The 13512-nt window shown below is 45.4% G+C and overlaps 1 protein-coding gene across 4 annotated transcripts in view; it reads left to right on the top strand.

The window, feature by feature from the left end:
- GRAMD1B (GRAM domain containing 1B) overlaps positions 1-13512 on the top strand; it is a 425888-nt gene that overhangs the window by 366951 nt on the left and 45425 nt on the right. For all 4 annotated transcript variants that reach the window (XM_077458022.1, XM_077458023.1, XM_077458024.1 and 1 more), the window contains one exon: positions 12132-12216. In XM_077458022.1, coding sequence (XP_077314148.1) covers positions 12132-12216 — 85 coding nt within the window. The remainder of the gene's footprint in view (positions 1-12131; positions 12217-13512) is intronic.

The raw sequence follows: 13512 nt of genomic DNA, 5'->3' as shown, positions 1-13512 counted from the left end.
TTCCTCTTAAAAAAAAACCCACAGGTGAAACCTTCATGTATGTCAGGATTGGCTGGTATTACGTTATTAAAAGCTGCGCATTAGAATATATTAGGGATGCGCCAATACGAAGTATTATCACAAGTAATTCTCCAATACCCAAAACTGATGCGTTTGCAGTGCGATTTAAGCCCATACAAAGTGAACAGACTCTAATCGCCTTTGATTTGAACAGGAATGCAGTGCGATGAGGTTTGCTGCACCGCTCCTGTGAACCCGGTCTTGTCATGGTCATTTCAGCCTGGGTTCACACAGAAGTGGCTGGGAAAACGGCATGCGATTTGGACAGGAATGTCGTTTTGAATGGGCTTAAAGTGGATGTAAACCCAAATTATTTTTTTTGATGTGATAATGTAGATTATAAGATTTCCGATCATTTTAGCCCAGTCTTGCCACAAAGAGTTAATCCAGGTCTGAGCAATCATCTTTTATTGTTCAGTGAGATAATTCTTGACAAACACAGAAAAACTTTGTCCAATCCTCCCCCTTGCTGCCAGTGACAGGTGATTTTCATATCTTGCGCACTAGCCTAAGAGACATGCATTCTTTTTTTAATTCCCTCCCACTCCTTTCTTCTGCCAGGATTGGCTGTTCCCCACCTCAGCATAATTGGGCATGTTGAAGTCATGTGGTTCCTTTCCTGTCTTTTCACTGGATGTTAGAGATCATAGCAGAAGTTCAGTGTAAGAAATACACAGGAGAAAATTCATATTGACAAGGGGAGTGTAGAGGTGGGCGGGGAGTCTACTGACATCACAATTCCCCCCACCCAGCTCCAAACAAACAGACCCACCCACAGAATCTGAAGTTTTTCGGGTCTCGTAACAGACAGAGGGGAGACATTTGACAAGTAAAGATACATGCAGGAGGCATGTATATCTTTATAGATAACCCCTATAGCAGTAGTTTAGAAAGGATGACATTGGGTTTACATCCACTTTAAATTGCACCGCAAAGTTATCGGTACAATCCTAGAATATATTAGTGATTTGTACAGATTTTGTTTGGTTTTTGTAAAATAACAAACGTGTCATAGCTGCTCTGTGCATTGGTTTTACACAGAGCAGCCCTGATCCTCCTCTTCCCGGGTTCCCCGCCGGCACTCCTGGCACCAACCCCCTGCTGAGTGCCCCAATAGCAAACCGCTTGCTATGGGAACGCTCCTGAGCTCCGCTCTGTGTGTCCATACGACACCCCCTTGTCACTGGCTGTGATTGACAGCAGCAGGAGCCAATGACCCTCCTGCTACTGTATCCGAGCAAATGAGGGGGGGAGCCCCGGCTCTGGTGAACATCGCTGGATTGGGATCAGGCTTGGGGAGGGAAGCTGCATGCAGAAGGTCTTTTACATTCATGCATAAAATGCAGCGAGGTGCAGAACCTTCTGCTTTTACAACCACTATAAAAGCACCTTTTGAAATTACTTTGACTTGTATGTGAAAATTAAAACTTTCTTTTTCTCGCTCTGGATGTAGTGGGGAAGGATTAGAACCCCTGTTGGATTTTATTGCTTTTTGAGGCGCCTTTTGGAGAGATTTCTCTAGTTTTCCATCATGCAGACAGGAAGAGAGAGAGAATTTCTGTCTGTCTGTCTTGTTGGAAAGTTCCCCTGTTCCGTCAGATTAGGCTACCGGTCATAATTGGTAATGGAAGTGACATTCTGACGCCGCCATCTTGCTACACCCCGCACTCCTCCACGGTAGAGATACACCGAGAAGGGGAAAGCGGACATCATGCTACACCCTGCGCTCCTCCACAGTAGAGATGCACCAAAAAGGGCAAAGCGGACATCTTGCTACACCCCACACTCCTCCACGGTAAAGATACACCAAGAAGGGGAAAGCGGACATCTTGTTACACCCACCGGAGTTTTGCAATTTCATTGTTGGTTTTTAACAGTAAACAGAGCATATAAGGTCAAATGGAGTATTTAGAAATGTGACAGACTGTTTAGATGTTGAATTTTAAAAGCAACGGCGAACCTGCTGATGTCAGACAACACCTCCGCTCTTCTAATTCCACAGTAAACAGTCCAATGGATCTCTAAATATTTCACCTTATAAGCTCCGTTTCCTGTTACAAATAACTGTGAAATGCAAAACTGGTGGGTGTAACATTATACTGCGGCAGGTCGTGGTTATACTTTGGCTCCTTTAAGCAGGATATCGATGGCAGGCGTGTGCGCCGCCACACTGTGGGGGTGCAGATGCTCATGGTTGATGGTTCCGATAACCAGCCACGAGCGATCGCGGGCACGAGAGGCAGAACAGGGACGTGTGTGTAAACAGATCGTGAGTTCCTAATTGCTAGGAACCACGATCCGTCATTTCCTCCAGTTAGAACACGTAGCAGGGAACACAGTTAACCCCTTGATCGTCCCCTAGTATTAACCCCTTCCCTGTTAGTGACATTTACAGAGTCATCGGTGCATTTTTATAGCTCTGGTCGCTATATATATATATAATTTAAAAATGCTATAATAAATCTATCCCCTATTTTGTAGATGCTATAATTTTTATGAAAACCAATCAATATACATTTATAGCGATTTTTTTTTTTTTTTTTTTTTTTTATTTATGTATTTTTTTTCATATTGGCCTAAACTGAGAATTTTTTTAATATTTTTTTTTTTAAATGGGGTTTTTTATTATAGCAAAAAGTACAAGATATGGTGTGGTTTTTTATTTTTTTCTTCAAAATCAACGCTTTTTTTTTTTGTTTATAGCGCAAAAAGTAAAAACTGCAGAGGTGATCAAATACCACCAAAAGAAATCTCTGTGGGGGAAAAAAAGGACATCAATTTTGTTTGGATACTGCGTCGCACGACCGCGCAACTGTCATTGAAAACGACGCAGTGCCAAATCGAAAAAAACGGCCTGGTCATTCAGCAGTCAAATCTTCCGGGGCTGAAGTGGTTAAATGGTTGGGTTTACTTCTATTCTAAGGACAGACATCATAGAGCAGGTTACCAGTCACCAGGCAGACCAGATGTGAAGGAGATCTTGTTTCTATACATCTGGATGAAGCTGCAGAAATGTAATCAGAATAAGTGAGCATGTCCTCTGTTGTGGATATCTGACCTCCAGGTTCTCGGCCCTTCCCTGTCTATAGGACATGATCTGTCACCTTCCTGTCACCTTCCTGTCACCTCTCACCCAGAAACCTCCACTTACCTCTCTCCTTGTCTGATAAACTAATAATAATAATAGGACTCTGTAGGGACAAGGCCAACAAAGAACAGAAATGCTAAAAGTAATATGAAATGCTTTATAACCCGCATGATTACACTCGCTCTTCATGTATGATTTAGTTTGTGCAGGAAACGCAACTAATTCTTCTGTATTATTATATATACCAGTTAGAAATACTAAAGTCTTGTTTTTTTTTTTTTATCTTATTTTTTTTATTAAAAATAACATGTTATACTTCCCTCCTCTGTGCAGTTGGTTCTCCACAGAGCAGCCCCGATTCTCCTCTTCTCGGGTCCCTCATTTGGTGCTCCTGGCCCCTCCTACCAGCTTGCTATGGGGGGCACCCGGCCCGAGCTGCTGCTCTGTGTGTCTATTCAGACACGGAGCTGTGTATCGGCTCCACCCCCTCTGTCTCTTCATTGGCTCACTGACTTTGATTGGCAGCAGCGGGGGAGCCAGTTTCGCCCACTATGTATCTCAGCCAATCAGGAGGGAGAGTCCCGGGCAGCCGAGTCTCTTGTGCAATGCTGATAGAGAGGGGGCTCAGGCAAGTGGTTATCTTAAGGCTAAGATGGCCCTCCACCCGTCTCCATAACATAGCAGGGCGGAAGCAACTTCAAAACGTCACTTCCGCCCATACGTCTTAACCAGTTCCCGACCGGCGCACAACAATGTACGTCGGCAGAATGGCACAGGCAGGCAAACTGGCGTACAGGTACGTACAGTTGAAATTGCTGCCCTGCCATCGAGTGTGCACCGCCGGTGGCGCGCGCGTGCCGGTCGGGACCCCCATGAGTCCGGTCGCGGGTCCCAATCTTTGGTATGCAGAGAATTTTCTCTCTGCTCTCAGCCATCAAGAGTCAGTCAGGGCAGTCTGCCAAGTTTTAAAACATTCTATCAGTGGAATGTTAAGTCCAAACATTGTATCAATTTCTTTTACATCAAAGGAATAGACTTCTGTGTGTAAATTAGGAACGTTTAACCACTTACAGCTGGTTCACACAGGGGCAGCCAAGTCACCTGACCAGCCTCGTTCCGTTCTGTACAATGGAACCGTTCTAATGGGAGCGACTCGGGTCTCTCCGACTTAGAAAAAGGTTCCTGTACTATTTTGGGGGCGACTTGCATTGACTTCTATACAGAAGTCGTCTGCAAGTCGCTGCGGAAATTGTGTGCAGGTGGCTTTAGAGAGTCGGCCTGCAAGTCATGTTGCCCCTGTGTGAACCGGCTCTAAAGCACTAAACCTTTTTCTGCAGTTGTTTTCATGTTAAAATCTTTTTTTTGCTAGAAATTGCTAGCCGTTAGGGGGTTAGTTGGGACCCCCAAACATTTTTTATATATATAATTTAATATATTAAGTTTTTATTTTTTTTTTTTTTATTTTATTTTTTTTTTAGTACCAACCCTAGAGAATAAAATGGTGGTTGTCTTTCAAATGCAATTTTTTTGGGGGAAAAAAATTACTTTAATGAATAAAAAAAAAAACTAAACCAGTAAAATTAGCCCAAAGTTTTTTTTTTGTTTTTTTTTTTTTCGTATAATGTGAAATATTTTATGCCGCGAGAATCGTGATCTTTTTATGCTAAGAAATAAAAACCTGTGATTCTTATTTTGACCAGAATCATGCAGCTCTAATTTATACCCGGAGTTCATCTTTAACTTACATGTGAGGAAAGCAAATTTGCTTTGATCAGACAACACTCACATTGCCAAACCAGCTAGATCAGTGACTGCGGGCAGTGCTGGATGGTTTCCCAAAAAGGGTGATAATGCAATTTGAATTAAAAAAAAAGTGTTTAAAGAGAAGGAAGGTTTTTTTTTTTTTTTTTTTTTTTTTTTTTTTTTTCTTATTTTAGAATCATACTTACTTAGGCAGATGCTGCATCTGCCCCCCACCGGCCCTAAGGCTGAGAACCGAGCGATCATACACTGCTGATCACTCAGTTCTCAGAGTTCCCTGAGCTGGTGACTGGAGCGCTGGGGGGGAGGAGAAGCTTGCTTAGAGCCTGAGCTGGGTACCATTCCCGGCATGTGGGTAGATCCTGACCATATGGTCACCGTCAGGGTGGATTTGATTTTTATTTAAATCTTTATTTAAATCGCTAGTAAAAAGGTTTGATTTAAATCAACTCAATTGAAATCATAATTTTTAAAGAGCACCTGTCATCTCTCCCCCAGTGGCTCCTCCTCTGACCTGCTGTTGACTCTCCGACAGTCCCATTCACTTTAATGGGATGGCTGGTGATGGGGCAGTGACCCAACAAGGTGAGGGATGTGGCAGCAGCAGCTGAGTGGATGCCGCTAACAGGTAGATGATAGATGATGATCTGAAATGACAGGTGCTCTTTACATGTAAGGACTTTTTCCCAAGGCGTCTTTCAGGACAGCACCTGAGAGATAGCGACTCCACCCTCCTCGTTAGGAAACACCTTCTTCCTCCAGACTTTAAAGGGAGGCGCCTCCCTACCACACATCAGTTTTTGTGTTTCCTCCGGCCCGGAGGGAACACCTTTTGGGAAGGAGTCTGTTTCTCTTAGGTGTTCCTGAGGGACTAGGCTTCTTTCCCTTTTTTTTTCCTCCTTTAGAGACCCGCTGTCCTCCCGACCTACCCACGCCTCGTCAGCGGTAGCAAGCGGGCTCCTCTTCCCCTCTTGTGCTCGGAGAGAGCCGAAGACTCGGTGGCCCGCACGTTCGTAGGCGCGGCGGCGCGCGTGTGCCGCCGCCATGTTTGTTTTCGGCGGTCGCGCCGGAAGTGACAGAGCGGGTCATCGGGTCAACTGAAACGTCGTTTCCGGCGTGGACGCAGGGGGGAGGAGGGAGGACAGGTGCTGGTGCCTATTTCCGCTTCCGGTCCGGTGCAGCTGCACGGCGTGACTCCGGAGGCGGCGTTTAGCCACAAGTGGATCTCTGCACAGCTGATTATGGAAGATTCAGCGTCTGCAGCGGTGGGGACAGGCACAGGCACCAGCAAGGCCCAGGTAAGAGGCAGTAGTTAAAGTCTGCCTTTCTTTTTCTATTTCCTGGCGTTTGGTCTCGCTCTCTCCTTTCTTTTCTCCCCCCTGGTGGCAAGGGGCCTGTCTGGGCACTAGAAGCTGACTGGTTTCTTCTCAGTGCACCTGTGTGGTGATCCCTATCAAAGCTGAGACTGGGTCTCACTAAGGGTTCCCTGTTTTTTTTCCCTTTTTTGTCTTTTTCTTCATAGGCTAAGAGCTCTGACCCAAAGAAAAGATGTCCTTCTTGCAGGGCCAAGCTGGGAGAAAATTGGAAGAAAACCTTATGCAGTCCCTGCATTACTTCTTTAGTTAAAGAGGAATCTGCCTCTGTATGTGAGGATCTGGTGGCCTCTGTAAAGAAGGAGCTATACGCCACGATCCAGAATTTTCGTGACTCACTAGCAAACCCGGCTGCTAGTCAGCCTTCCACTTCAGAGTCTTCCCAGGGGTCTCTCTCAATCCCGGTGTTAGAATCTCTGCCTGAAGACCCTTCAGATAGGGAAAAGCAGTCCACTGCTCTTTCCGTTAAAGATTCGGAAGAGGAGTTGGAGGATTCTGAGGTAGCCCCCTCTAAGTTCAAACTGTCCCTTGAAGAGGTCGATGGGCTCCTTAAAGCCATTCATGCTACGCTTGGTTTAAGTGAGGAGAAAAAGGAATTATCACTCCATGACCGCATGTATGCTGGGTTGGATGAGCCTAAGGGCCGAACATTCCCAGTTCATCCGGTCATCTCTGAGGCCATTAGGAAAGAAGGGCAGGATCCAGAGAAAAAGCCCTTTTTCTCCAAAGCCCACAAAAGGCGTTTTCCTTTCGAGGAGGACCCTGCAGCAGTATGGAACAAGGTGCCCAGACTGGATGCCGCCTTTTCCCAGGTTTCAAGGTCCACAGATCTGTCCTTTGAGGATATGGGAGTTTTGAAGGATCCGATGGACAAACGCATGGATCTTTTGCTCAAGAGATCATGGCAATCAGTTATGAGCAATTTAAAACCAGCAATGGCCACAACGTGTGTAGCCAGAAATTTAGAATACTGGATTAACCAGTTAAAGTCACATATAGCTGCAGATTCCCCTAAACAGGAAATCTTAGATTCTTTTCCTACCCTGATTACGGCAGTGGCCTATGTTGCAGATGCCTCAGCTGAGGCAATTAAGATATCGGCCAGGTCAGCAGCTCTAACTAATGCTGCAAGAAGAGCCTTATGGCTTAAAACCTGGCCGGGTGACTCGGCTTCAAAGAATAAGCTGTGTGGGTTACCCTTTTCAGGAGACTTGCTCTTCGGCTCTGACCTCGATAATATTCTTGACAGGACAGCCGATAAAAAGAGATCCTTTCCGGTCAAAAAGAAAAAGCAGGTACCAAAGCATCTTTTTCGACCTCAAAAAACTCAGGATCAGGACAGCAAGTTGCAAGGGAGAAGGAAAAGTTGGTCCGCCCCGAAGCCGAAGGGTAGAGGCGGAATTCTCTTCCGTCCTCCTACACAGGCCGAAAAATCGCAATGACTCGTCTCTGCGGGTGGGCGGAAGACTACAAGAATTTCTTCCGCAGTGGTCAGGGATAACTTCAAATCAGTTTATCCTGACCACTCTCGCGCAGGGTTACTCACTCGAGTTTGTCAACGACCCCCCAAAAAGGTTCCTGATTACCAACACCCCGCGGGATCCAGTAAGGGCCCTGGCCATGAAGTCCTCTCTAGAGGAACTGATGCAACAGGGCGTAGTAGTACAGGTACCCCTGCAAGAACAGCAGGAGGGGTTTTATTCCCATGTTTTCCTAGTAAAGAAACCGACAGGGAAGTTTCGGTTGATTCTCAACCTAAAACCTTTAAACGAGTCCATAAGGTACAGGAAGTTCAAAATGGACTCAATTTTTTCGGTCAGAAACCTGTTGACGCCAGGATGTTTTATGGCGTCAGTAGATTTAAAAGACGCATACCTACATGTTCCGATCTCTCCCCAGTCTCAGAAGTTTCTCAGGCTGGCGGTGAGGTTGGGGGGTATGGTTCATCATCTCCAGTTCAGGGCCCTACCCTTCGGCCTGTCATCATCTCCCCGAATTTTTACCAAAATAATGGCAGAAGCTTTAGCGCCACTGCGTCTTCAGGGAATCGCAGTTATTCCTTATTTAGACGATCTGCTGTTTTTCGCCCCATCCAGCGAGGAATTGCAGACCAATCTAGGCAAAGCTCGCAGCCATCTGGAGGCGTTGGGTTGGATTTTGAACCTCCAAAAGTCGTCCCTAAACCCATCTCAGGAGATTCGGTTTTTAGGGTTTCTAATAAATTCGGTGGAGCAAAAAATCTTCCTTCCCTTAGACAAAAAGGACAGGATTTCCGGTGCAGTGTCTTTATTACAGACCAGCCAAAATCTGACAGTAAGACAGGTTATGTCAGCTTTGGGAGTTCTGACTTCAGCAATGCCAGCAGTCCAGTGGGCAAGAATGCATTTCAGGTGTCTGCAGGCTTTCCTTCTAAAATCTTGGGATCACACAGTGGCATCCCTAGAGGCAGAGGTGAGAATGTCAACCCAGGTAAAAAGGTCCCTATGGTGGTGGAAAAGACAGGAGGTCTTATCGGAAGGGTTAGTCTGGGCTTTTCCAGTCGGGAAAAGACTAACAACCGACGCCAGTTCCTGGGGGTGGGGAGCCCATCTAGGAACACGTTTCACTCAGGGGTCCTGGGCCAAAGAGGAGACAATAAGGTCCTCAAACTGGAGGGAACTCAAGGCGATTGCCTTAGCTCTGGAGTTGTTTGTTCAGGAACTGCAGTCCCATCACGTCCAGGTCCTAACAGACAATGCCACGGCAGTGGCTTATTTAAACAGACAGGGGGGTACAAGAAGCAGGTCGCTTCAGGTACTGGCCATGGAGATTCTTCGGTGGGCGGAAAAACATTTGTTATCCCTATCAGCAGTCCACCTAAAAGGGGATCTAAACAGGGTAGCGGACTTCCTAAGCAGAAACGCTATTCGGGAAGCAGAATGGTCTCTAAACCCGGAGGTATTCACAATGATTGCCGGAAAATGGGGTTTACCAGAAGTAGACCTGTTCGCCTCAAGGGTGAACGCCCAGGTTCCCCAGTTCTTTTCCCTGGACAGTCGCGATGGCTCGCTGGGCACAGATGCGCTAGCTTATCCATGGGAATTTCGTCTTTGCTATGCTTTCCCCCCATTTCAGTTAATCCCGTTAATGTTAAGAAAAATTCAGAGGGAGAAGGTACCAGTTATTCTAATCACGCCCTTTTGGCCAAAAAGGGCTTGGTTTTCGACAGTTCTAGGCCTGGCAATCAAGCCTTGTTGGCGTCTGCCCCTCAGACACGATCTGTTGTTGCAGGGCCCAGTGAACCATCCAGGAGTGGCCAGCCTGGCTCTCACGGCCTGGTTTCTGAAAGGCAGCTCCTTAGGAGCAAGGGGTTTTCCAACCGTTTGATCTCGACCCTTTTAGCAGGTAGGAAAAGGGTTACGAGGGCCATTTATTCTAAGGTCTGGAAGCGTTATAAAACTTGGTGTTTGTCAGCCGCCCAGGTGACAGGGAGCCTTGTCTCCATCTTGGAGTTTTTACAAGATGGTGCAGACAAGGGACTGGCAGTTAGTACCCTGAAGGTGCAAGTAGCAGCCCTGACGGTGTTCTTAGAAAAATCTGTGGCCTCAGATCCGCTGGTGATCAGGTTCTTTAGAGCTCTTAAAAGATCTAGGCCAGCGCCTATTAAGGTTTTTCCTAGATGGGATTTGTCGGTAGTCCTACAGTCTCTAACAAAAGGGCCTTTTGAGCCTCTTGTGGAGGCTTCCCTTAGGTTTCTCACATTAAAAACCGTGTTTCTGATTGCCATTGTCTCTGCACGCAGGATCAGTGAGCTAAATGCTCTGTCAATTAAAGAACCATATCTTTCCATTTTTCCTGACAGAGTTATTCTTAGAACAGATGCAAAATTCTTACCGAAGGTAGCTTCAGTTCAGAACCGTATACAGGACATAGTACTGCCAACGTTTTGTGTTAACCCCAAAGGAAATAAGGAGACTTCTTTCCATACTTTGGACGTCAGAAGGACTCTGCTGAGTTATTTAGAAAGGACGGAGTCCTTCAGGCGTTCAGATTCACTGTTTGTACTTTTCTCAGGAAGAAAAAAGGGTTTTCAGGCTTCTAAAGTTACTTTAGCTAGATGGCTGAAATTAGCTATCTCAGAGGCATATTCCCAGGCAGGGTTATCTCCTCCAGCCGGAATTTGTGCACACTCAACCAGAGCTCTGGCGTATACGTGGGCAGAGAGAGCTGGTGCCACCCCTGAGCAGATCTGCAAGGCGGCGACGTGGTCGAGTTTTCACACATTTGTGAAACATTATAGACTGGATCTCACTTCTGCCAGCGATCAGGCGTTTGGCAGAAAGGTCCTGCAAGCTGTTGTCCCGCCCTAAGGGGTAAGTCTCTGTTATCCTCTCAGGTGCTGTCCTGAAAGACGCCTTGGGAAAGACCAAGTTAGACTTACCGGTAACTTGTTTTCCAGAAGTCTTTCAGGACAGCAAGCATCCCGCCCTATGGTATTATATTATGCTACGCTGTGACTAACGTATGTGTTTATGTGTTCCAGCCGGGGCCGGAGGTTCTCTTCTACAACTGATGTGTGGTAGGGAGGCGCCTCCCTTTAAAGTCTGGAGGAAGAAGGTGTTTCCTAACGAGGAGGGTGGAGTCGCTATCTCTCAGGTGCTGTCCTGAAAGACTTCTGGAAAACAAGTTACCGGTAAGTCTAACTTGGTCTTTCTTGCTGGTAGGTGGAATCTTTAATATTTGCAAACAAAATGAAGGATTCCTATTTAGAATAATAAGCTGTCAGGTTAGTAAAACAGCGACGTCAGAACCGATTCAATCATACAGTTTGTAGTGTACATAGATTTGCAAAACAATGGGGATAAAGGAATATTCCTGAACTTTGTTTTATCTCATGGTTACTGTGAAGTTGTGTGAGTGCATCAATGCAGTGCATGTTATCTCAGCCTGCAGAGCTTGGATTCACTGAATTAGTTTACCAAAAATGTAAATATTGCAGAATATACGGCCTCATGCTACACAACTAAGCTCCATTTCATGCTGAATAAACTAAATTATTAATGTATCTTAAATAGAAAACTTTGTTTAGATAGATTTTTGCTCAAAAAGCATTTTGTTAAAATAAATTTTATAAAAATAAATAAAGTCATTTAAAAAAAATTTGATAAAAATTAATCGATTTTGTTATCCACCCTGGCCGCGATCCTTCCCGAGCCCGGACCAGATCTGTCACATCAGCCGACATCGGACTTCAGCCTGCTGTCTGCTGAAAGCGGTCACTGGAGTGCAGAATGAACTGCATTCCTATTATCCACAGAAGTACATCCATACCAGCCTTCGCTGTACTTCAACTCTTTATAGATTGTGTGTGTGTGTGCGTGCGTGCGTGCAATCTCACTGGTAAATTGCCACAAGACAGGTCCTCTGTAATGTAGAAGTTGTCTGCAATTGTAAGAGACTCCAACAGGGCTCTCCATTGTGCGATTGATGAGTGACATTTACACTAATTACACATTGTGCGTTGCCAGTTCCCGTCTCCCCTCGTGTTCCTGCGGCCAGCAGTTTCACAATCATCAGAGCGCGGTCACTTTGCCCTGATAACGAGGTCTGATAATGGGACGCACACATAACCACCTGTGCGTTTCTTTACATGGCACAACGTATCATTCTATACACAATCCGTCCCGATTATCATGATATATACAGAGAATGGTGTCTGCATGTTTCTGGCTCCCACTCTATAAATAACACGTCATTAGTTTTGTCTTTTTGTTATTTGTGTCTTCTTATCGCTGCCTCCACCATGTGCTTCCCCCCTCCCCCACCCCACCAGACCGCTTCTATTAAGTGTGTACCGTTTGTATCTCCAGGTCCTGAGTCCAACGTATAAACAAAGAAATGAAGATTTTCGGAAACTCTTTAAACAACTGCCAGATACAGAGCGTCTCATTGTTGGTAAGAAGCCAAGAAGCAAATTTGTACTGTGATCCCGGCCCATTCAGAATTGCTTTTGAGATGCCGACATTGTGGGGGGGATTTACTAAGACTGGAGCGCCTGCAATCTGGTGCGACTATGCATGGGCAGCCAATCAGCTTCTAACTTCAGCTTGTTCAATTAGCCACTTAAGGTCTGCCCTATAGAAATTTACTGCTACATCATGGCGACACCTCTACACCAGATCGTATGTGTGTGTATATAACTTCACAATTTACACAAATACGTTTTAAATTCAAACTAGCACTGATGCAAGTCATTTTTTTTAAATTAAACTTTAAGAAAAATGTAGAAAGTTTAACTTTGATTATAAAGCTTATCTAGTATATTGCCTGTCAGTTACTTTATAGTAGGCAAGTAGGCATCACTTTAGCCAGTCACACAGACAAACCGAAGTGTTTACATTTTTTTTTTTTTTTTTTTACAACAATGTTAAAAACTGAGGTTATCAAATTTGCCTACACTCAGCTCACTGAATTATCCCAGTTAATCACATCCATATTTACCATCGCTGTCTGGTGACGTTACAAGACTCCTCCCCCCTTCCCTTCGTTAGCAGACGGAGGCACTTGGGGGAGGAGTCCAGTGACGTCGATATCTGTGAAGTCACCAAATCTCCAACCGAACTCCCTGAAGACCTGTAAGCCAGCAGAGAGGCGAGTACCGATCAAACAAATTAATTGATTAATCGAGGAATAATTCTTTAATTTTACCAGCCCTAATAAATATATATATTAATCTGTCTCTTTCTCTCACTCTCTCTCTATATCTATCTGATAGATCAATACACACACACACACACACACACACACACACACACACACACACACACACACACACACACACACACACACACACACACACACACACACTGGTACTTTGGATTATGAGCATAATTTGTTCCAGGAGAATGCTTGTAATCTAAAGCACTAGTATATCAAAGCGAGTTTCCCCATAGGAGTTAATGGAAACTCAGAAGATCATTAGTTCCACAGTGACTGCTATTGTATGCAGTACCGCATTTGGCCAGAGGTGGGGGAGCAACGGAGACGCTCGAATGCACTCGGGAACGGAGTGTCTCCCAGGGCGCCCCCCCTCCCCGCACCTCTGGCAAAATGCGGTACTGCACACCCCAGAGACTTGAACTCTGCTCGTCTTGCGAAACAACGCTCCAAACCGAGTTGGGGTTTAAAAAAAAAAAACTCATATTGCGAAGCACTCGTAAACTGTGTTACACGCTATCCAAGGTATTACTG

This window comes from Lithobates pipiens, unplaced genomic scaffold (genome assembly GCF_037356315.1).
Source record: "Lithobates pipiens isolate NorthernLeopardFrog02 unplaced genomic scaffold, aLitPip1_a1.2 Scaffold_27, whole genome shotgun sequence".
Lineage (NCBI taxonomy): Eukaryota > Metazoa > Chordata > Amphibia > Anura > Ranidae > Lithobates > Lithobates pipiens.
Note: the sequence above shows the minus strand (reverse complement) of the source record. Positions and strands in the feature narration are given on the sequence as shown.